The sequence below is a fragment of the Podarcis cretensis genome, assembly GCF_951804945.1.
Source record: "Podarcis cretensis genome assembly, chromosome: 8".
Lineage (NCBI taxonomy): Eukaryota > Metazoa > Chordata > Lepidosauria > Squamata > Lacertidae > Podarcis > Podarcis cretensis.
The window spans coordinates 3,796,236-3,820,355 of NC_137177.1; the positions used below are offsets into that span (position 1 = coordinate 3,796,236).

The 24,120-nt window shown below is 48.1% G+C and overlaps 1 protein-coding gene and 1 long non-coding RNA gene across 3 annotated transcripts in view; one reads left to right on the top strand and one right to left on the bottom strand.

Moving 5' to 3' along the window:
- Positions 1 to 706: 706 nt before the first annotated feature.
- Positions 707 to 24,120, bottom strand: part of LOC307221404 — a 28,687-nt gene continuing 5,273 nt past the window's right edge. The window contains exon 2 of the long non-coding RNA XR_013841373.1: positions 707 to 970. This is a non-coding gene — a long non-coding RNA (uncharacterized lncRNA). The remainder of the gene's footprint in view (positions 971 to 24,120) is intronic.
- On the top strand, positions 2,089 to 19,980 carry LOC307221339 (snake venom vascular endothelial growth factor toxin HF-like). 2 transcript variants are annotated; one of them, XM_079985794.1, is made up of 8 exons: positions 2,089 to 2,388; positions 4,536 to 4,566; positions 6,030 to 6,226; positions 8,832 to 8,911; positions 11,076 to 11,105; positions 14,681 to 14,743; positions 16,237 to 17,827; positions 18,405 to 19,980. In XM_079985794.1, the coding sequence occupies exons 1-7, from the start codon at positions 2,341 to 2,343 to the stop codon at positions 16,373 to 16,375; spliced, it is 588 nt and encodes a 195-aa protein (XP_079841920.1). In that variant the 5' UTR covers positions 2,089 to 2,340; the 3' UTR covers positions 16,376 to 17,827; positions 18,405 to 19,980. The 2 variants fall into 2 exon arrangements, with proteins under 2 accessions (XP_079841920.1, XP_079841921.1); XM_079985795.1 differs by having other exon boundaries at positions 2,093 to 2,388; positions 16,276 to 17,827.

Consider the following 24,120-nt stretch of genomic DNA (forward strand, 5'->3'; position numbering starts at 1 on the left):
TCACAACAGCCCTTTGAGGTAGGTTAAGCTGTCAGGCAGTGACTGGCCCTGAAGGCTGCACCTGGTGAACCTCATAGCCAAATGGGAGGGTATGAACCCTGGTCTCTCGCAGGTCTCAGTCCTACATGCTAAAGCAGTGTTCAAAGTGTTAGTGCTGACCTTTAAAGCCCTAAACGGCCTCAAAGGCCCAGTATACCTGAAGGAGCATCTCCACCCCATCGTTCTGCCCGGACACTGAGGTCCAGTGCCGAGGGCCTTCTGGCTGTTCCCTTGCTGCGAGAAGCCAAGTTACAGGGAACCAGGCAGAGGGCCTCCTTGGTGGTGGCACCCTCCCTGTGGAACGCCCTCCCATTAGATGTCAAAGAGAAAAACAACTACCAGAGTTTTAGAAGACATCTGAAGGCAGCCCTGTGTAGGGAAGCTTTTAATGTTTAATATACTATTGTATTTTAATATTCTGTTGGAAGCCGCCCAGAGTGGCTGGGGAAACCCAGCCAGATGGGCGGGGTATAAATAATAAATTATTATTATTATTATTATTATTATTATTATTATTATTATTGCAGTGGCTCTCAAACTCAGGCACCCCTTCGATTCCATAAACTCATGCCCCAGAGCCCCACCCACCCTATAAAAAGCATTATTCAAAATTGCAGATTCCACGACCCACTGAGCAAGACAATAGCCCAATAAAATTCAAAGCAGGGAAGATTAATTGCACCTTTATTCGGATTCCAATCTAAATGATGTAGTTTAACTAATACAACAGCACAGATGAACTCAGTCCAGCAGCCCCCGCCTTTCAAAATCTGACAGTCATTTAGCAAGAGTCTTAACATTCCACATCATTGGGGACTAACTCCCTACTCAGCACATTCTCAATGCAATGGGTGGCCTTGAGGAAGTGATAACCAGTTTCCACACGTCTGGCTTAATAAAGCCGCTTTAGCAGGGTTCTTCCCATCACCGCCTGGCAAATACAAAGGGAAGAAATGGAGGCAGCGAGAGATTTTACTTTCTTGGGCTCCATGATCACTGCAGTTGGTGACAGCAGTCACGTAATTAAAAGACGCCTGCTCCTTGGGAGAAAGGCGATGGCAAACCTAGACAGCATCTTAAAAAGCAGAGACATCACCTTGCCAACAAAGGTCCATATTGTTAAAGCTATGGTTTTCCCAGTAGTGATGTATGGAAGTGAGAGCTGGACCATAAAGAAGGCTGAACGCCGAAGAATTGATGCTTCTGAATTATGGTGCTGGAGGAGACTCTTGAGAGTCCCATGGACTGCAAGAAGATCAAACCTCTCCATTCTGAAGGAAATCAGCCCTGAGTGCTCACTGGAAGGACAGATTGTGAAGCTGAGGCTCCAATACTTTGGCCACCTCATGAGAAGAGAAGACTCCCTGGAAAAGACCCTGATGTTGGGAAAGACAGAGGACACAAGGAGAAGGGGACGACAGAGGACGAGATGGTGGGACAGTGTTCTCGAAGCTCCCAGCATGAGTTTGACCAAACTGCGGGAGGCAGTGGAAGACAGGAGTGCCTGGCGTGCTCTGGTCCAGGGGGTCACAAGAGGCGGACAAGACTAAACGACTAAACAACAACAACAAAGCAGGGTTCTTAAATCACCACTTCCAGCGCCCCTCGGTTAATCCCGCCCCCAGGGGGCGCCACGGCCCGCTTTGCGAACCCCCGCTCTGACCACCGCACAACACTGGCACCGCCCTCCTTTCAGATGCCACAAGACTCTTCCACCTGCTTGGCCACAGGAGCGCCCCGTGTGCGTGCGCCAAGACGCACGCAGGGGCCGCTGCCCGTGCCAGGGCGCAGGGATCCTTCCCTAGCCTCTGCTAGGTTTCCCCCCCCCCCCAGCCTCACCCCCGGTGCCCTGAGCACAGACAGAGCCCTGAAGAGGCTCCAGCTGGAGCTTCGACGGCGGGGGGGGGGCAGCCTGCCTTTGAAAGCCCCTCCTTTTTCCAGCTGGGGTGGAGCTCCAACTTTATTTCCTTCTCTCCAGGACATGCCCTGATCCCGCTTCCCTCTGCCCCTTCCTGCCCCCCCCCGCCTCCCAGCCTCACCCCCCCCCCCAACACTCTCGGCCAGCCTCTCCCTCCCTCATTTCGTCCATCCTCTTATTTGCTTCCAACTTCCAGGAGAAGCGGGTCAAAATAAAGGTCTCCCTAGCCGCTGCCATCCATGGAGCGCCCGGTCGGTGCCACCCGCTTGTCCCCCTCCGGCTTGGCTGATGCCCTCCTCTGCTGACTCCGGAGCTGGGCGAGCCTGGACCTCGCTGCCCCAGCACCCATCGTCCGCTCCTCGAGCAGATCCAGGACGAAGAGGATGCCAGTCCCTGGGTACCTGGTGGCAATCGCCCTCTTGTGCGCTCAGGTAAAAAGAGCCTCCGGGTGGCACCGGGTGGGGTCTGGAGGAGGAGGGAAAGCCGCGGGGGTCTCTTCCAGGCCTCGGGGCTCCTGCATGCCGTCTTCAAAAAGTGGAAAAGGGAATAAAAAGACCAGCCTTCTCCCCAGCACGAAGGTCTTGCCATGTGTCCCAGGAAGCCTCGCCTCGCTGTTGCCGTGGGCAGAGCCAGCGGGAGACGGGTGTTAAATTCCCCTGAACTATCCAGCCTTGCGTATTTTTAAAAAATACATCTGGGGGTGCAGAGAGTTTGGAAGGAGGCAAGAAACTATTTCTGTCCCAGGCAGAGCGCGCCGTGGTCCTTGCAAAGCGGGGTTTTTTTGGCAGCAGGGGCACAGATTTCTTCTCCGTATGGGGATGAATCAACCCGGCGGGCATTCATTAGCGAACGTTTTTTGTATTTATTAGACATTATTAATTTCATTGCCTTATTCATCGCCTCTGCTTATGAGCCTCCAGCGAAGGGCAGCTCTGCGCCTGTCCCGGCCAGAAGGTATTTTTCATGTTTAGCTTGAATTCGCCTTTTCTTGTTTGGTTTGGGTCCTGTCCTCCGGATCAGCCGAAACGAGATGCGCTCCATCTTCTAAGCAACAGCCAATAAACCAAGTTAAAAGTAGGGGAAAATATGCAGCGCCCCAGTAATATCCATAGAGGCGGCAGAGAAACCATCAAACCCAGCGGAGGCAAAACAGCTCGAATTGATTCGGAAGCCTGAGAAAAGGAGAAGGTCTTTGCCTTAAAAATATATTTATTTATTGTTATTTATTTACCATATTTCTGTCCCACCTGTTTCTCCAAGGAGCTCCGCCTGCATGCCTCCCGTCCTCATTTAATCCCCACAACAACCCCGCGAGGTAGGTTAGGCTGAGAGGCAGCAACACGGTCGAGTGGGGGATTCTAACCACTAGGCAAAGCTATTAATTTATTTAAGAAATTCCAGGGCAAGACTCTCCCTGCACGTGGACATGCGCACGTTCAAAAGTATGGCGAGACGAGCTGTAGCCTGTAAATAAATGAATTAATGCCGTTTTGCCCAGATATTTAGAAAGCTGGTGCGAGTTTTAAACTGTTTTTATCCTGTTTTTAGCCTTTTAATTTTTTGAAAGACTCAAATTATTGTCGTCAGTTCCTCTTATGGCTAATTTCATTGGGTTTTTTTGTAAACTGCTGTCAATCTCTATTTTTATACAATTAAACGGTGTATTAATTTTATGGAATAATAAAATGCATAAAATGATTATAGACAATAATTTTTGCCCCCGAAAACCAGCCGATTGTTTCCCTTGAGATGAAGCTAACTTTTAATTGTAACGGTGGACCGCCATCTAGTGGCTTTCCCTGGTACAGCAGCTTCTAGATAGTTTTAAAAGAACTGCTTTAGAATTAAGGTTTACCTACAATAAAACATCAAACATTTAAAACATCCCTACACAGGGCTGCCTTCAGTTGTCTTCTAAGAGTCAGATACAGTGGTACCTTGGTTCTCAAACTTAATCCGTTCCAGAAGTCCGTTCCAAAACCAAAGCGTTCCAAAACCAAGGTGCACTTTCCTATAGAAAGTGATGCAAAACGGATTAATCTGTTCCATACTTTTAAAAACAACCCCTAAAACAGCAATTTAACATGAATTTTACTATCTAACGAGACCACTGATCCATGAAATGAAAGCAATAAACAATGTACTGCAGTCACATGACCAATCAATTAGTAGCTGAATTGGGTTTCACACAGTCACAAAACCAAAACAAGAAAAGCCACAAAAACAAAAATGCAAAATAGCAAAAACAGACAGACCTCAGCATAACACTCAAATCAGAAGCGTTACACTCAAAATGGAGCATGTTTGGGTTCCAAGTTGTTTGGGTTCCAAGTTGTTTGGGTATCAAGGTGTTTGAGAACCCAGGTGCCACTGTAGTAGTTTATTTCCTTGACATCTGGTGGGAGGGCGTTCCACAGGGCAGGTGCCACCACCGAGAAGGCCCTCTGCCTGGTTCCCTGTAACTAGGCTTCTTGCAGTGAGGGAACCACCAGAAGGCCCTCGGAGCTGGACCTCAGTGTACTATCGCAGACCCCACCCAAGGGGGTTCCTTTCTAACTGGTTCTCTGTTCACTTACAGCCGGTGTTGACTTCCGAGCAGCCAGCAGGAGGTGAGTTTCTTGTCCCCACCTTCCCCTTTCTGAAAAACTCACTGCCTTTCCCACGTGGAAAAGCCACAACCTTCCGAACTGCAAAGTTTGCAGCCAGTGGCAAAGAGCGTTTTGTTCGCCAGCTACAGCCCCATTCAGACAGAGATGACTTGGCCACTGAACTCCAGGCACTGGTAACTTTCAGGCTGGATCACTGCAATGTGCTCCACGTGGGGTTTTCAGTTGGTCAAAAATGGAAATGTCAGTGGTCCAAAATGCTTTGGCCAGATTACTGGCTGGAGTTCCATTTAGATTTCATAAAAAGGTAAAGGACCCCTGACAGTTAAGTCCAGTCACAGACAACTCTGGGGTTGCAGTGCTCATTTCGTTTTACAGGCTGAAGGAGCTGGCGTTTGTCCACGGACAGTTTTTCCGGGTCATGTTGTCAGCAGGACTAAGCCACTTCTGGTGCTATGGAACACCGAAACCAGAGCAGTACCTATTTATCTACTTGCACTTTGACGTGCTTTCAAACTGCTAGGTTGGCAGGAGCAGGGACCAAGCAACGGGAGCTCACCTAAAACTTCCATAAGCAGGGCTGCCTTCAGATGTCTTTTAAAAATAAGATAGCTACTTATTTCCTTGACATCTGGTGGGAGGGTGTTCCACAGGGCGGGCACCACTACCGAGAAGGCCCAGACAGGTTCCCTGTAACCTCACTTCTCGCAATGAGGGAACCACCAGAAGGCCCTCGGCGCTGGACCTCAGCATCCGGGCAGAATGATGGAGGTGGAGATGCTCCTTCAGGGATACTGGGCCTTTGAGGCCATTTAGGGCTTTCAAGGTCAGCACCAACACTTTGAATTGTGCTCGGAAACATACTGGGAGCCAATGCAGATCTCTTAGAACCAGTGTTATGTGGTCCCGGCAGCCGCTCCCAGTCACCAGTCTAGCTGCCGCATTCTGAATTAGTTGCAGTTTCCAGGTCATCTTCAAAGGTCACCCCACATAGAGAGCATTGCAGTAGTCCAAGCAGGAGATAACTAGAGCATGCACCACTCTGGCGAGACAGTCTGCGGGCAGGGAGGGTTTCATCCTGTGTACCGGATGGAGCTGATAAACAGCTGCCCTGGACACAGAATTGACCTGCGCCTCCCTGGACAGCTGTGAGTCCAGACGCCCAGGCTGCGCACCTGGTCCTTCAGGAGCACAGTTACCCCATTCAGGACCAGGGAGTCCCCCACACCCACCCGCCCTCTGTCCCCCCAAAAACAGTATTTCTGTCTTGTCAGGATTCAACCTCAATCTGTTAACCGCCATCCATCCTCCAACCACCTCCAGACACTCACACAGGACCTTCACTGGTTCTGATTTGAAAGAGAGGTAGAGCTGGGTATCATCTGCATATTGATGGACACCCAGCCCAAACCCCCTGATGATCTCTCCCAGCGGCTTCATATAGATATTGACTATATGTTCTGCAGTGGTGCCCTTCGAAGAGGTCTGGAGCCGCAGCTATTGCCGAGCCCGGGAGACCCTGGTGGACATCCTGAGCGAATTCCCCCACGAGGCTGAGCACATCTTCAAGCCCCCCTGCGTCCCTCTCTGGAGATGTGCCGGTTGCTGTGGAGACGAGAGCCTGGAGTGCATCGCCGTGGAGACCCGGACCATCGACTTGCAGGTGCGCCTGTGGGGAAAGGGCTGCTGCCCTGCCCCGAGTCCTAGAACCACAGAGGCATCACGGAATTGTAGAGTTCAAAGGGACCCCCAAAGGTCATCCAGCTCAGCCCCCTGCAAAGCAGGAATCGGACCTTTAGCCCTTCCTTAACATCGTCGTCTTGCAAAGCTCTGGCGGTTTCCCTCAACCTCACTCCACTTATTGCAGCGACTGGGGTCTGCTCAGGGTCCCAGACTCACAGTTGCTTAGTTACATGTAAAACCAGAGGCACACTTAATGCTCATAGTACTGTAGGATTGGAAGGGATCCCCCAGAGGTCATGTAGCCGACCCCCCAGTCAATGCAGGAATCACAACTAAAGAACTCATGGCAGATGAACCTCCCAAGTCTTACAAGGAATGGTTGAGGTCGCTGAGCCTGGAAAAGAGGAGACTGAAAGGTGATATGATAGCCATCTTTGCATGTCTGGAGGGCTGTCCCATGGAAGAGGGAACTACCGTATTTTTCGCCCTATAGGACGCACTTTTTCCCCTCCAAAAATGAAGGGGAAATGTGTGTGCGTCCTATGAGGCGAATGCAGGCTTCAGGAAGCTATCTGCAAGCCTTGGGAGCCCGCGGGAGTTCCTGGCGGGCTCCCCAAGCCTTGCGGACAGCAGCCTGGAGCCCGAAACCTGGGGAGCTCAGCGGAGTGTACCCCGGGCTTCAGGCAGATATCCTCAAGCCTGGGGAGACCGGCGCGACTTCCCGCTGGGCTCCCTAGGCTTGCGGATAGCAGCCTGTTCTGGGGGCTGGGGTTGGGGGAAGCTCGGGCTTCCCCCACCCCAGCCCCGTGCCTGGGGGGAAAATAATTTTTTTTCTTTATTTCCCCCCCCAAAAAAAAACTAGGTGCGCCCTATGGGGCGAAAAATACGGTAGCTTGTTTTCTCCTGCTCCAGAGGTTAGGACTCGAACCCATAGCTTTGAGATACGAGATGGGAGATTCCGACAAAACCTTAGGCAAGACGGTAAAGAGCTGTTCAACGCCGGGGAAGGTGCTGGGTTCTCTTTCCCTGGAGGTTTATAAGAAGTGGCTGGATGGCAATCAGTCATGAATGCATTGCAGGGGGTTGGCCTAGATGACCCTCGGGTGCCCCTTCCAACTCGGTGATTCCACGATGGATGCCAATGGGTCGAATCCGTATGACTTTTTCAGCCTCCCCCCCCCCCCCCCGCATAGGCCGGTCCACCATCCCTCAGACCATGTGGTATATATATATTCTTTTTTTTATTTCGGGATTTTTACATACATTATATTATCTCCTTCCAATTTTTAAATTCCCTGTACATTTTTTCCCTTTCCCTCCCTCCCTTCCCACCCCACCCCCATATCCATATCCATTGGAAGGGTTCAAACAATTATCCTCAGCCACGGGCATAGCGTCTTTCGTTTCCACCAGATGTCTTTTGTTCCAGTAGTTTTTATGCATTGAAGATAGGGGTTCCATCTGTTCCTGATCGTGGTTGACTTGACCTTCCACGTTGTTTCCTGTGACGTTACTGCGACAATGTCCAACTGAACAAGTTCAAAAAAAATAACTATTCCATGCCTCTACTGTCCATTTCCCTCTATCTTCCCAACCTACAACTATCGTTGCCTTTCCCGCTGATATAATAGCTTTGAAGGTAAACTGGTCCCCTTTCTCTATAGCCGTATACCCATTGTCATGTAATCAAAGTCTATTGAAAGCTTCACTTTAAACAGTTCATTAATAACCTTTAGGATTTTATTCCATAATTCCTTTACCGCTGGGCAGTGGCGTAGCGTGGGAGGTGCAGGGGGGGCCGGCCGCACCGGGCGCAACATCTGGGGGGGCACGCTCGCCGCCTCCGGAGTCGCCGAAGAGCCTCGGGCGCAGGCTGTAGCAGAGCCCCATGTCTCGCGGAACCGACGAGCTGTGCGCGCGTCCGGGCTGAAGGCATCCGGCAGGCAGCGGCTCTCAGCGCTTGCCGCGGTCCCCGCGCGTCAGGGCCGTGGAGGGCGCGCCAGGCAGCCCCTCCTCACAGCCCCGCCGCCGCCGCTGCTGCTGCTGCAGCTGCTGGGCCGTGTTGCATTTTCCTCGCCTCTCTGCCCTCCTCCTCCTCCGGGCAAGCGGCGTCGTTTGGGCACCAGCGCCAGCGGCAACTCGCCTCAGATCACCTGACACGGACCCGCCGCCGCCGCTGTGGCTACCTTACCGTAAATACCCCAGCGCAGGCAGCAGCAAGAAGAAGCTGGCAGCGGCGGCAGGTTAGGGGTTAGGGGCGCAAATTACTTGCCTTGCCCGGGTTAGGGGGCGCAAATTACTTGCCTTGCCCCGGGTGCTGACAACCCATGCTATGCCGCTGCCGCTGGGCATTCCCAGTACATATGGGGAAACCATCCCTTGGCTAGTTTAGTGTATGACTAACATTGGATCTGATCCAGGATTTGGCGAGAAGCCTAGCAGGTATGTCTGGCTGGATGAGGCCCAAAGTTCAGTCTTCCCCAGCACACTGTCTCCGCCGTCTAGTGGTGCAGGTGCCTGGGGAGGACGGGAGCTGGAGTGGGTGCAGCTGGTGGAAGGTGACGTGTCCCCTTCCCCCTTGGCAGGTGGTCCGGGTGAGCCCCATCCTGGGCACGACGCAGCAGAAAGAAATGAAGTTTGTGGAGCATACCCGTTGCTCTTGCAGGTAAGACAAAGGCCAAGAAGGAGCCAGCTTGGAGGGGAGGGTCTGCAGTTGGATGTCGGGGCGTGGGGGGTGGAGGGGCATAAAGGGTTCCGCGACCAGAAGGAGGAGGAGTATCAGGAAGAGTGGAATAAATTTAATGATTATCTAGTTAAATTTGTTAAGTTAAATTAATTGAAAATAGCTTGCAGATACTTAATTGGCTTAGGATTTTATTTATGTTAAGTGATGAATTGATATGTTTAATTCCATAAGGTGAAGATTTAAGGATGTTAATGTTTAAGTTAAATTTCATAAGAATTGGGATTTGGAAAACCGTTAAAAGGACATGCAATGAAATTCAACCAAGGGGAAGTGAGGAAGTCACTTAACTTAACTTAATTTTCAGTAAGGCTATGATTTATGTTTGTTTGTTTGTTTATAATATTGTGAAAACCAAAAAAAAATTAAAAAAAAATTGGGGGGGGGGGAAGGGTTCCGTTTCATGCCACGGCTCATTCTCGCTGCACCCCAGAACCTATTTCCCAAACCACAGCTCATCCCTATAATGTATGGTGCACTTGTAAAAGTGCCCCTGAGCACGTGCAGAGTATTTCCCCTCTTGCTCTCCCATATCTACCCATTCCCTGAATTTTAGAAAATGTGCATTTGGGACTCTTCAGGAGGGGAAAAGAGGAAGGAGTGATATGGTCGAAGTTTATAAATAAGTATGGTATCGGATAATCTGAAAGCTCAACTAAAAACTCAGGAAGTGGACAAATTGATGCAGAATATAGAGAAGGATCTAAAGACCTTCACGGAGGAGGTCAGGTAATTGAAAGCGCAGAAATTCAACGGGGACAAAAATGATTATGCTCACAACAACGTATATTGGTGGCTCAGTGACAATGATAAAAACAAGAACAAACAGACCAGAAGATGTGCTGGTGGTAATACGCCACGTGATTTCCCTAGTGACTGTGATTCCATTAGTGCCTCCAGGCACAGTGACATGGAGAGAGATAGGGAGTTGCAGTTTAGATCCAGTAGGCGCTGTCCGGATTTTCGCAAGGGCCAGATGACACGTCCTCACAGGAGAAAAGGATTTCAACAGAATCACTCGTTGTTAATTTGACTTTTCATAATTTAACTAGAGCAAAATTAAGTATATTAAAGCTCTATATGGCCTAGGACCCTCGTACCTACGGGACCGCCTCTCCTGGTGTGTCCCACGGAGGACCTTACGGTCTTCAAGCAAAAACATCTTGGAGGTCCTGGGCCACAGGGAGGTTAGGCTGGCCTCAACCAGAGTCAGGGCCTTTTCAGTACTGGCCCCGGCCTGGTGGAACGCTCTGTCAAAAGAGACTAAGGCCCTGCGGGACTTGACATCTTTCCGCAGGGCCTGCAAGACGGAGCTGTTCCACCAGGCCTTTGGCCAAGGCACAGCCTGACCCCCTCCTTCGGTAATCCTCACAGAACTCTAGCCCAACGGTTGCCATTAATTCGATTTGAACTGATTTTATAATGAACTGATTTTAGAATGTTGTATTATTTTATTGTTGTTAGCTGCTCTGAGCCCGGCTTCGGCTGGGGAGGGTGGGATATAAATAAAATTTTATTATTATTATTATTGAGAAAGGATTGTGTTTTGTACCCACACCAGGCTATTCTGCCTTCCAAACTTGTGTAGATATTCATAAGATCATTCGTCAAATCACACTTAGAGCATGTTTCGCATGTGTGGCATGGAGGAAGTGGCAATTTCTCGTCTCCCTCTCTCATAAGACTAGAACTCATGGACATATAATGAAGCTGGAAATTCAGAACAGTTATAGGAAGGGCTCCTTTCACACAGCACAGAGTTAGACCATGGAACTCACTGCCACAGGAAGCAGGGATGGCCACCGGCTTGGATGGCTTTAGAAGAGAAAGAGACAAATTCATGGACGATGCTGGACTAGTTGGGCCATTGGCCTGATCCAACAGCCAGGCTCTTCTTTGGTCCTTGTGGAACCTCCAGCTGCAGCGGCAGTCTATCTACATTCCTAGGTTCTTAGGGATATTTGGCCACTTCGAAAACAGGATGCCGGACTGGGTGCTTTTTCTACGGGAGGCACACACACCAGATCAGCTTCAACTAATCCATCTGCTTCCGCTTGTGTAAATATATGTTTTCCTCTTTTTCCAGGCCTCGGCGGAAACGTTTGAAAGGTGAGAGGTAAGTGGTATATAATAATAATAATAAGAAGAAGAATAATAAGAATAAGAATAAGAATAATAATAATAGTAATAATAATGATTTATTATTTATAGCCTGCCCATCTGGCTGGGTTTCCCCAGCCAACAATTAAACATTAAAAACTTCCCTAAACAGGGCTGCCTTCAGATGTCTTCTAAAAGTCTGGTAGTTGTTGTTTTTCTCTTTGTGGGAGGGCGTTCCACAGGGTGGGCGCCACCACCGAGAAGGCCCTCTGCCTGGTTCCCTGTAACTTGGCTTCTCGCAGCGAGGGAACGGCCAGAACAGCAGAACTAACCATGAAAACTCTTTAAAACATTCGGAAGATAAAATAAACAATAAAAACATGCATCAACTTCTATTTGCCTGGTGCCAGAGTGCAGGTGCTGCCACACTAAAACACTGACTTCTTACAAATGTGGAATGGGGTCTTATGTGGCAGCTGGAACAGGGCCACTTCCATAGATCGAAGCGGTTGAGGGGGAGGTACTTGGGATAAGCAGATCTCACAGGTGAACTGGTCCCAAATTGTTCAGGGCTTTATATATTAATAGCAGCACTTTGACTGTGGCCATTGGGAAGCAGAGCAGATCTCTGAGCACAGGTGTTGCCAAGGCTACCTTCCTGCCCAGGGCCAGATTTAGATTTGATGAGGCCCTAAGTTCCTGAAGGTAATGGGGCCCTTTATATGTCCAGCTGTACTTTGCCAACAACAAATTGTCACTGTTTTTTTGTGTTGAATATATGCAATATGGTAAATTATGGATCTAATAGGTATCTAAAGGGACACGGGTGGTGCTGTGGGTTAAAGCACAGAGCCTAGGACTTGCTGATCGGAAGGTCGGTGGTTTGAATCCCCGCGACGGGGTGAGCTCCCGTTGCTCTGTCTCTGCTCCTGCCAACCTAGCAGTTCAAAAGCACGTCCAAGTGCAAGTAGATAAATAGGTACCACTTCGGCGGGAAGGTAAACGTTGTTTCCGTGTGCTGCTCTGGTTCGCCAGAAGCGACTTAGTCATGCTGGCCACATGACCCGGAAGCTGTACACCGGCTCCCTCGGCCAGGAAAACGAGATGAGCGCCGCAACCCCAGAGTCGGTCACGACTGGACCTAATGGTCAGGAGTCCCTTTACCTTTACCTTTAATAGGTATCTAAAACCATTTGCTGGGGACGTGGGTGGCGCTGTGGGTAAAACCTCAGCGCCTAAGACTTGCCAATCGTATCGTCGGCGGTTCAAATCCCCGCGGTGGGGTGTGCTCCCGTCGTTCGGTCCCAGCGCCTGCCAACCTAGCAGTTTGAAAGCACCCTCGGGTGCAAGTAGATAAATAGGGACCGCTTACCAGCAGGAAGGTAAACGGCGTTCCGTGTGCTGCGCTGGCTCACCAGATGCAGCTTGTCATACTGGCCACGTGACCCGGAAGTGTCTGCGGACAGCGCTGGCTCCCGGCTTATAGAGTGAGATGAGCACACAACCCTAGAGTCTGGCAAGACTGGCCCGTACGGGCAGGGGTACCTTTACCTTTAAAGCCATTTGCACATAACAAAATACATATTTTATCAAAGCAATTGATATAGAAATGAGCAAACCAGCGATATTTTAGTCGTTTAGTCGTGTCCGACTCTTCGTGACCCCCTGGACCAGAGCACTCCAGGCAATCCTGTCTTCCACTGCCTCCCGCAGTTTGGTCAAACTCATGCTGGTAGCTTCGAGAACACTGTCCCACCATCTCGTCCTCTGCCATCCCCTTCTCCTTGTGCCCTCCATCTTTCCCAACATCAGGGTCTTTTCCAGGGAGTCTTCTCCTCTCATGAGGTGGCCAAAGTCTTGGAGCCTCAGCTTCAGGATCTGTCCTTCCAGTGAGCACTTAGGGCTGATTTCCTTCAGAATGGAGAGGTTTGATCTTCTTGCAGTCCATGGGACTCTCAAGAGTCTCCTCCAGCACCAGAATTCAAAAGCATCCATTCTTCGGCGATCAGCCTTCTTTATGGTCCAGCTCTCACTTCCATACATCTCTACTGGGAAAACCAGAGCTTGAACTATACGGACCTTTGTCGGCAAGGTGATGTCTCTGCTTTTTAAGATGCTGTCTAGGTTTGTCATTGCTTTTCTCCTAAGAAGCAGGCATATTTTAATTTCGTGACTTACATCACAGGAACCTACATAACACAAAACACTGTTGCTGTATGTAGGTTTCATTTTATTTGTTTTTTATCTTATATTTTGGAAATGTACGTCCATTTTCTTTTTCCTTTAAATTTTTTGGGGGCCCCCAAGAGAGTGGGGCCCTAACCTTGTTTAGCTTATATGTAAATCCAGCACTGTTCCTGCCAGCAATTGTGCTGCAGCGTTCTGGATCAGTTGCAAGTAGAGTGCAACTGCGGTAATCCAGTTTTGATGAATCCAACGCATGAATCATGAAGCTGCCTTTATTGCCCCCTAGAGACAGCTCGGTGTTCCCAATTCACCAGGGACAACCCCAGTTTCCCCATCTCTGTAGATGCCTCCTTAGAAACAGCTTGGTCGCTAGATTTACCTGTCTCTCCAGGGACATCCCGAAAGCCATTAGGGAGGTATTTTTATATGCAACGCCTGCAGCTCGTACTTTGGTGGCAAAGGGGTGGAAGGAACAGGAAGCCCCGACAATAACAGATTGGCATAACAAGCTACAAGAATTTGCTGAAATGGCGCAGTTGACAAATAGCCTGAGAGGCAATTCAAAACAAAAAATTATGGAACAGTGGGATAGATATAAAACATATGTTCAAAAATACAGCAAAGTTTTGCTATCTATGCTAGCATTTGATTGACGTTGGAGAGAGACTGAGTTGAGAAATAAGACCAAGGGTACATATTGATATAGGAATGTATCAGACAAAATGTAAAGAAATATACTGGGGACGCAGGTGGCGCTGTGGGTTAAACCACAGAGCCTAGGACTTGCTGATCAGAAGGTCAGCGGTTCGAATCCCCGCGACGGGGTGAGCTCCCGTTGCTCGGTCCCTGCTCCTGCCAACCTAGCAGTTCAAAAGCACGTCAAAGTGCAAGTAGATAAATAGGTACTGATCCGACGGGAAGGTAAACGGTGTTTCCATGTGCTGCTCTGGTTCACCAGAAGCGGCTTAGTCATGCTGGCCACATGACCCGCAAGCTGTACGCCGGCTCCCTGGGCCAATAAAGCGAGATGAGCACCGCAACCCCAGAGTCGGCCATGACTGGACCTAATGGTCAGGGGTCCCTTTACCTTTACCTAAAGAAATATACAATAATAAGAGTACATTCAATTGTAAAAAAGGAATATACAATGGGATAGACAGGAAGTCCAAAGTGTTGATACAGATATGAATTTTTTGTCCTTGTTTTTTTCTTTTCTTCCTTTTTTGTTATCTTTTGGTATATAAACTTTGTTTATAAATTTTGTATACATGTTGAAAATTATATGATAAATAAGCATTGTACTGTGATGTGATATTCTTTACCGATGTAACATAAGAACGTTAATAAATAAATAAAATTGCCAAAAAAGATAAAAAAAGATTTACCTGTCTCTCCTTTCCCCAGGAGCCACCGGACTGGGGCCAAGAGGAGACCCCGGGAGCCAAGCCTGACGCCTTTCACACCAATGTAGGTACACGAGAGCACGGTCTCTGTGTGGCATTTGGCAACAATAGGAAAGAGGCCTTAGCCTCCCTCCCTCTGGGGGGAGAGATTGCCTACATTTAATGCAAAAGCCTGGCATTTCCAAATTAAAAACAAAGGTCCATTGGGAGAACGTGAAGGGAAAGACTGAGAGCGGCTGCCAGCCAGAGTAGACAACATGGTTAGATGGACCAACACTCTGACCCAGGTGGTTTCATAACATTATTCCTTACTTGTAAAGCTTCTCAGGTGTCCTAGGAGATTGAAAGGTCAGGCAAACCTTGCCTGCAGGCTCTCGATCGAAAAGACGCAAGAGGAAAGAGGAATGGGGAGGGCAGAGGAAAAGTAGCGAGCTCAGTTGGCAATGCTTGAAGTTACATACTCAGAGCAGTGCAGTCTGATTTGGAGGGGCACCGTGCTTTTATGAGCATATTTCACACCTGACCAGCACCCCTTAGTTCTCTAGATGGTGGGTGGGGCCAGAGCATAACCCCCCCCCCCCGGCTTCGGGATGGAGGGAGGGAGAGAGGGCAATGTTACAATTGGGTTAGCAATGTCCTGAGCTGCCTGTAGGTGCCGCTGTTGCTTCAGCCCTGGCGTGGCGTAAGGAGCACCATAAGGTACGTTCCTATTTAAATCAGCCCTTTATCTGCCCAATTCTCTCCTGCAGTGCAGAATTCTGGAAAGTCAGCAGGTCTGCTGGGGACTGGCACCTCCGGACCTCTCCAGTGTAATAAACGAAAATCTGCCCTTATTTCCTTATGGGGGACACAAGAGCCCTTATAGAGTCCTTTGCAGGTTCTCCATCGGTCGGAGAAAAGAACAGAGGCCAACCAGAGAATATTGAGAAGCAAAGCAGCTTGTAAGCCTGATCTTTATTAACTGTTGCAACAGGGTGCTCCCCTCACATGCAGGAAAGGAGGGGGACCTCGAACCAAGGTGTGCCCGCCCTTACATAGACATTTTAAATTGCCCGCCCTGGAGTCCAATACCACCTCCAGAAATATCATACGTACATCACAGAAGGGGTGTAGCTCAAGACCACCCCCGCCCCAGATACATCATACCTACATCACAGAAAGAGCGGTCTACAACAGAAATCTGAGTGCATTGTTTATCTCCTGTGTGGCAGGTCACCTGTTAATGCTCACTTGATTGGATACCCTGGGGAGCCTGGCCAGTCTTTTGTAATGATAAATACTTAGTTCCTGAGCCAGCTCACAGGCTCACCCTATTCATACACAGACATACCCTCAAGACAGGATTTGTGAAGGAAAGGACAATGGGGAGGCTTGTCCATTTTCCTTTGACCTTGCAAGAGAAATCATTTGCTCATTTTGGGAGTCAAAATGGTTTTCAGGGCTGTTTTCCTGTGCTGCTTCAGGCATGTGGTTTATATCGTTATGTACGTGTTTGCTTGGTACATTTATGAACATTTATTATATATATAAGACCTTATTTTTTTTTTATTTCACCAGCATCACCCCCCAAACCTGTTGCATGTGGTTTTATTTCAGCAGCTGCAAACTCCCCGGTGCGGGGAGACCAGAGGCCCAGCACAGAGACCAAGAAGAAGCCAAGAATTTGCCCCTGTCCGAGAGAGACATTCCTGTCTGAAATCCAGACGCAGACAGGGCTGCCTTGTTCCCAGCTGCCCATGCAAGAATGGCGGACAGAAAAATCCCTGCCAGGCCCAGTCTGGGGGCTGCCCTCTGTGGGGGCTGGGGTCAGGGGCTGCCCTTTTCTGGACGCTGATGGGATCAGGAGACCCTCCATCTGCAGAGGGGTGGGGCAGACGTCCACTGACTATCCATTAAAGAGTCCTGCTCCCTGACTGGTCCCCAGACTTCCCTGATCTGGTCCCCGCCAGCTGTTTCGAACTCAGAACTCCAAAGAGAGCACCAGGTTGGGGGGGCCGGACCTTGGCGTGCCTATGTGTTTCCCCCTTCTTCTGATGACCCAACAAGGCATGTTCTGTTTCTGCACTAAAAAAGGGCCTTTTGAAAAGCATTCCTGCCCTCCACCCCATCATTCCCTCCCTCCCTCCCTCTTTTATTTATGACGCATCGTTCTTAGGTCTGAAACACACGTCTGGTCCAGGCATGCGTCTCGCGTGTGGCTGTAGGTGTGGAAGTGAGTGTTTGTGTGTTCACCCAAAAGACGTTGCATTGGCTCCCGTGCGCTCCTAGCACGAAAGAAGCCACAGCTTTTTGCAAATGTTGTGTTTTTAAAACAGTGTTTTCCATACCCCGCCATCAGGGAAAAACCTAGTGCTAATTTTTGAAAACAGGAGATGTTATATGGGCTGACCGAAATCGAGGCACACTTCAAACCCCAGATAAGTGGGAGTCAGCTTTGGCTACTCAGCGGTGGTGAGGGAAAGGCACTCTGCACATGTGCAATGACACTCTTTCCACTATTATTATTATTATACCATATATTTCAGTTTATGTCTTCATTAGCCTCTCATCTTGCAAGTCAGCCTTCCAAGTGCATTAGAATTACTTGAGCAGCGCTGAAGGGCATTGAAGCCCACCTCGTTGATATTTCTTTTTAGCCACTGGCTTAGGAAGCCACTCACGCCTCCTTCATTTCCTCGACGAAACACCACAGAGCCTTTCCTTCCACACTGCCGAGAAGCCTGCCTTTTGAAGTGCCTTAGAGTTAATTGTACTGCGCTAAACCGCATTGAAGTCTGCTGCGTGTTTCTTTCAAGCACCGACAGATGGAGCTGTTGCTTTCCTTAACCCTGCTGTCAGGGATGCTCTGGGGAAGAGAATAGCACTTTTTAAAACTAGGCCCCGAGAGAGTAGGAATCCTGTGCCAGGAGATCCTGAAGTGTAGAAGGAAAGTCGGTGGTAAACCTAGGTGTGGCACTGGTTCCCTTTTGGTTATTATGGCCACAAACCACTTTAAAAGACACACCCACCTGCATGGACGAAAGAGAGATTATATATTTGCATGCATGCTCTGTAGATGGCTAAGAACAGATCGACCACCTAAAACACCACCTGCAACTTCTGTGTGGTGGTTTGATTTCATTTGATATGTGGGATTCAGTGGCGTAGCGTGGGGGTGCAGGGGGGCCGGCCGCACCGGGCGCAACATCTGGGGGGGTGCGCTCACCGCCTCCGGAGTCGCCGAAGAGCCTTGGGCGCAGGCTGTAGCAGAGCCCCATGTCTCGCGGAACCGACGAGCTGTGCGCGCGTCCGGGCTGAAGGCGTCCGGCAGGCAGCGGCTCTCAGCGCTCGCCGCGGTCCCCGCGTGTCAGGGCCGCGGAGGGCACGCCAGGCAGCCCCTCCTCACAGCCCCGCCGCTGCTACTGCAGCTGCTGGGCCATGTTGCATTTTCCTCGCCTCTCTGCCCTCCTCCTCCTCCGGGCAAGCGGTGTCGTTTGGGCGGCAGCACCAGCGGCAACTCACCTCAGATCACCTGACACGGACCTGCCGCCGCCACCGTGGCTACCTTACCGTAAATACCCCAGCCCAGGCAGCAGCAAGAAGAAGCTGGCAGCGGCGGCAGGTTAGGGGTTAGGGGCGCAAATTGCTTGCCTTGCCTCGCCTCGGGTTAGGGGGCGCAAATTATTTGCCTTGCCCCGGGTGCTGACAACCCACGCTACGCCGCTGGTGGGATTACAGAGGATAAGACTTACCCGTGACTATCAGTGGCTAAGAGCCACAGCAGCTATGCCCCGCCTCTACGGACAGAGGCCTTAATTCTGAATACCAGGAGGTGAGAGCATTTTTGTGGTCAGATACTGTTTCTGAGCTTCCCATTCGAGCACCTTGTCGGCCACTGTGAGAACAGAATGCTGGCCAAATTGGCCATCGACCTGGTCCAGCAGGGTCTTCTTATAGAGCCTCCAGCTCCAGAGGCAGTCTACCTGGGTTCCTAGAGGTATTTGGCCACTGGGAGAACAGGATGCTGGCCTGAAACAGGATGCTGGCCTGATCTTATGGCCTTATGACTGCAGAGCTTAAACAAACTCAAAGGGTTTGTGCATGCGCTGTGTCTTTCAACCTTTATTGGGAGTTGGGAAATAGATTGAGGAAGCAGAACGAGACTGGGATGTTCACTTCCTTTCTGGCTCTGTGTAAATCCTGGATGTGGGTGGCGCTGTGGGTTAAACCACAGAGCCTAGGACTTGCCAATCAGAAGGTTGGCGGATCAAATCCCCGCGATGGGGTGAGCTCCCGTTGCTCGGTCCCTGCTCCTGCCAACCTAGCAATTTGAAAGCACGTCAAAGTGCAAGTAGATAAATAGGTATTGCTCCAGCGGGAAGGTAAACGGCGTTTCCGTGTGCTGCTCTGCTTCGCCAGAAACAGCTTAGTCCTGCTGGCCACATGACCCGGAAGCTGTACGGCAGCTGCCTCTGCCAGTAAAGCGAGATGAGCGCTGCAACCCCAGAGTCGGCCACGACTGGACCTAATGGTCAGGGGTCCTTTACCTTTACCTTTAAATCCTGGAGATCAAACCACTTGCAAAAATTATATCCGTGTCTATGGGAAAGATATGTCACAAAGGGATAGATTTTGTGGTTTCCGGCGTGTGGTTTTGATGTTCCGATCGAGTGAGCTGGTTGTAAAGGTGAGTTTTATCTGCTTCCTTTTCTGGACTGTTAAATCTTCAAGAATCCGACTGTGATTCATTCGTCTCGCTCCCAATTATGGCCAAATAAATTCTCTCTCCCTGCTGGTGTTTGCTTTACAAAAATGCAAACGGGTATTCTTAATTGTAAAGTGAAAAAGTTCCCAGGCACTTTTCGAGGGGTGGGGGGCATTTCCTGATTAAGAGGCAGTGTGGTATAGTGGTTAGAGTGTCAGGCTAGGATCTGCGACACCAGGTTCTTATGACTGCAGAGCTTAAACAAATTGATAGGGTTTGTGTTTGTGTATTGTGTCTTTCGATTTTTATTGGGAGGTGGGAATCAGATTAAGAAGGCAGAATGAGATTTGGGTGCTCACTTCCTTCCTGGTTCTGTGTAAATTCTGGCGATCAAACCACTATTAAAATTTTTTATCTGTTTCTGAGGGAAAGATCTGTGACACAGTGGTTGCTTTTGTGGTTTCAGACATGTTCTGATTGAGTGATATGGTTGTAAAGGTGCGTTTTATCTGTTTCCTCTTTGGGGATGTCAACTTTACAAGAGTCCTACGGTGATTCACTCGCCTCTCCCCAATTACGGCCAAATAAATTCTCGCCCTGCTGGTGTTTGCTTTACATGTTTGCACATGAGTATTCTTATTTGTAAACAGATATTTCCCTCCTGTTTTCGGCAAGTATTTCAAATTGTGGGTGTCGTTGGATTTCAGGATTTTAATTTTTTTTTTAAAAAAAAAGCATTGATGCCGCAGCTAAATTCTTTTAAAAGGCTCGATTTCAATGGGACATAAGCACAAGGAACCGTTTTCAACTGAAAAGGCAATTTGCTTTGCTTTGACTCCATCCAATAGAAAGGTTACCAGACATAGACAGCTTAAAGGTTTCTTTTTTTCTTTTTTAAAAGCGCCATTAAAAAACAAAAACAAAGAGAATTCAGCTTTCAAAAAAGTTCCCAGGCACTTTTTGAGGGTGCGGTGGAGGGAAATTTCCTGATTAAGAGCCAGTGTGGTGTAGTGGTTAGAGCGTCACACTAGGACAGGGGTAGGCAACCTAAGGCCCGGGGGCCGGATCCAGCCCAGTCGCCTTCTAAATCCGGCTCGCAGACAGTCCGGGAATCAGCATGTTTATACATGAGTAGAATGTGTGCTTTTATTTAAAATGCATCTCTGGGTTATTTGTGGGGCACAGGAATTTGTTCATAACCCCCCCCCCCCCAAAAAAAAATAGTCCAGCCAACCACATGGTCTGAGGGATGGTGGACTCTTAATTCCAGCTTGGGATTCATCCAGCCCAGCCTTTCACATGATGAATTCTGCATATAAGTTAAATAAGCAGGGAGACAATATACAGCCTTGTCGTACTCCTTTCCCAATTTTGAACCAATCAGTTGCTCCATATCCAGTTCTAACTGTAGCTTCTTGTCCCACATAGAGATTTCTCAGGAGACAGATGAGGTGATCAGGCACTCCCATTTCTTTAAGAACTTGCCATAGTTTGCTGTGGTCGACACAGTCAAAGGCTTTTGCATAGTCAATGAAGCAGAAGTAGATGTCTTTCTGGAAGTCTCTAGCTTTCTCCATAATCCAGCGCATGTTTGCAATTTGGTCTCTGGTTCCTCTGCCCCTTCGAAATTCAGCTTCCACTTCTGGGAGTTCTCGGTCCACATACTGCTTAAGCCTGCCTTGTAGAATTTTAAGCATAGTTGACATAGTCAAAGACTTGCATAGCCAATATGATTTGATAGCCATCTTCAAATATCTCAAGGGCTGTCATATGGAAGAAGGAGCAAGCTTGTTTTCTGCTGCTCTGGAGGGTAGGACTCGAACCCAGGGCTTCAAGTTGCAAAAAAGGAAATTCCGACTGAACATCAGGAAGTGGGAAACAAAGGATGAACTGGTTAAAGCATCTATGATTAAATGGGCACAAGATATTGGGAAAAATATTATGTTTGAACAATGGGGAAAATTGTGGAAAGAAGATATGAAATTCACTGTGTTATATTTTGAAAGGAAAATTACCTCAAAATGCAACATAGATGGTATTTAACACCTGAAAGAATAGCAAAAATGAATAAAAATTGTAGCAATGTCTGCTGGTGATGCAACACTGGAAAAGGTACTATGATGCATATATGGTGGAATTGTTTAAACATCAAACAGTTTTGGGAAACAATATACAACAAAATGAAAAAAATGTTCAGATATTCATTTAGGAAAACATCAGAAGGTTTTCTATTGGGAATAGTACCAGGAAGTTGAAAGGAAGAAGACAAGACATTATATTTATATGCAACAGTAGCCGCAAGGCACCTAACAGAGGCAGAAGACATCAAGAAGAGGTGGCAAGAATACACAGAGGAACTATACCAGAAAGATATGTATGTCTCGTACACCCCAGGTAGTGTGGTTGCTGACCTTGAGCCAGACATCCTGGAGAGTGAAGTCAAATGGGCCTTAGAAAGCACTGCAAATAACAAGGCCAGTGGAAGTGAGGGTATTCCAGCTGAACTATTTAAAATTTTAAAAGATGATGCTGTTAAGGTGCTACACTCAATATGCCAGCAAGTTTGGAAAACTCAGCATTGGCCAGAGGATTGGAGAAGATCAGTCTACATCCCAATCCCAAAGAAGGGCAGTGCCAAAGAATGCTCCAACTACTGAGGCATCTAATCATAAGCTTGCATTTTTATTAAAGCTTATATGTTTAATCAGGGCTTGTATTTTAAAAATGAGCTTAAAATGTTTTATGCCAGGCAGAAGACCAGTTGCCTAAAAAACCTTGGCAAAATGTTTTTACTCCTAGACAAGGGCCCCCCCTGATTTATAGCAGAAATCAATTCTCAAAGTCGTAAAAAGGGAATTACAGGCTGACAGCCAAGGTTACACTGACCCTACAAATTAAGAGTGGATAAATAGTAAAATGAGCCATATCTTCTTCCTAAGGTTAAAAAGGTCAAGAGCAGTGAAAAAGCAACTGGTCTGGCTGGCAGAAACAGAACATTTTTGGGAAGTCTTTTCTAAAGCTGTTTCTTTCTTAAACTAAGATCCTTTTAAGATTTCTTTTCTTTTTAAAAGGTTATTTATGTATTAAATATATTAGCTTAAATATAATTATGCAAAGGATTTAAGAAATGCTAGATTCTTATTTCATATAGTTGGAAGAGATCACAGGGGCCATCAGCCACCAGCCCCCCCTTGCTAGACAGGAGACGCCATCAAGCACTCCTGATATATGGTTGTCAGGCCTTTTGTTTAGAAACCTTCAAATGAAGGAGATCTCTCAATGTTGATGTGAACTCAAAATCCTTGACATATGCTTAAGATAAAAATTCAAGATTAATCATCTGTTTTGGAAGGCAATAGGGCAAGGAGGGCAAGAGGTGAGCTGGTAATTAAGATTCCTTGTTGAGACACATGTAAGATATATTACTACTTATTTGTCATTTATAGATAGAAGAATATATAGCTTTTTGATTCCCATAAAAGGGCGAGAGGAAATGGGTGTATCTTTTGTGATTGGTTCTAGCAAACAGCCAATAGGAATTTCAACCAGGCTGATTGGACAGAGGCAGCCACAGGAGGAGCAAGGGGGCTGGATTAAGGAAATATAAGTGCTGGCCAGAATGGCAAGAGGCCAGGCCAGAGCTTGGTAACCATATACCACTGTGCCTCATATTTATTTGTCTGACAAATAAATTACTATTTTAATTTCTCTATTGCTGCGTTGAATATTTCATTCCAGCTAAGCGTTAACCACAAGCAGGGTGCTACACTACCACACAATTGCACTCATTTCACACGCTAGCAAGGTTATGCTTAAAATTCTACAAGGCAGGCTTAAGCAGTATGTGGACCGAGAACTCCCAGAAGTGGAAGCTGAATTTCAAAGGGGCAGAGGAACCAGAGACCAAATTGCAAACATGCGCTGGATTATGGAGAAAGCTAGAGACTTCCAGAAAGACATCTACTTCTGCTTCATTGACTATGCAAAAGCCTTTGACTGTGTCGACCATGGCAAACTATGGCAAGTTCTTAAAGAAATGGGAGTGCCTGATCACCTCATCTGTCTCCTGAGAAATCTCTATGTGGGACAAGAAGCTACAGTTAGAACTGGATATGGAGCAACTGATTGGTTCAAAATTGGGAAAGGAGTGTGGCAAGGCTGTATTTTGTCTCCCTGTTTATTTAACGTATATGCAGAATTCATCATGCGAAAGGCTGGGCTGGATGAATCCCTAGCCGGAATTAAGATCGCCGGAAGAAATATCAACAACCTCAGATATGCAGATGACACAACCTTGATGGCAGAAAGTGAGGAGGAGTTAAAGAACCTTTTATTGAGGGTGAAAGAGGAGAGTGCAAAATATGGTCTGAAACTCAACGTCAAAAAAACGAAGATCATGGCCACTGTTCCCATCACCTCCTGGCAAATAGAAGGGGAAGAAATGGAGGCAGTGAGAGATTTTACTTTCTTGGGCTCCATGATCACTGCAGATGGTGACAGCAGCCACGAAATTAAGAGACGCCTGCTTCTTGGGAGGAAAGCAATGACAAACCTAGACAGCATCTTAAAAAGTAGAGACATCACCTTGCCAACAAAGGTCCGTATAGTAAAAGCTATGGTTTTCCCAGTAGTGATGTATGAAAGTGAGAGCTGGACCATAAAGAAGGCTGATCGCCGAAGAATTGATGCTTTTGAATTCTGGTGCTGGAGGAGACTCTTGAGAGTCCCATGGACTGCAAGAACATCAAACCTCTCCA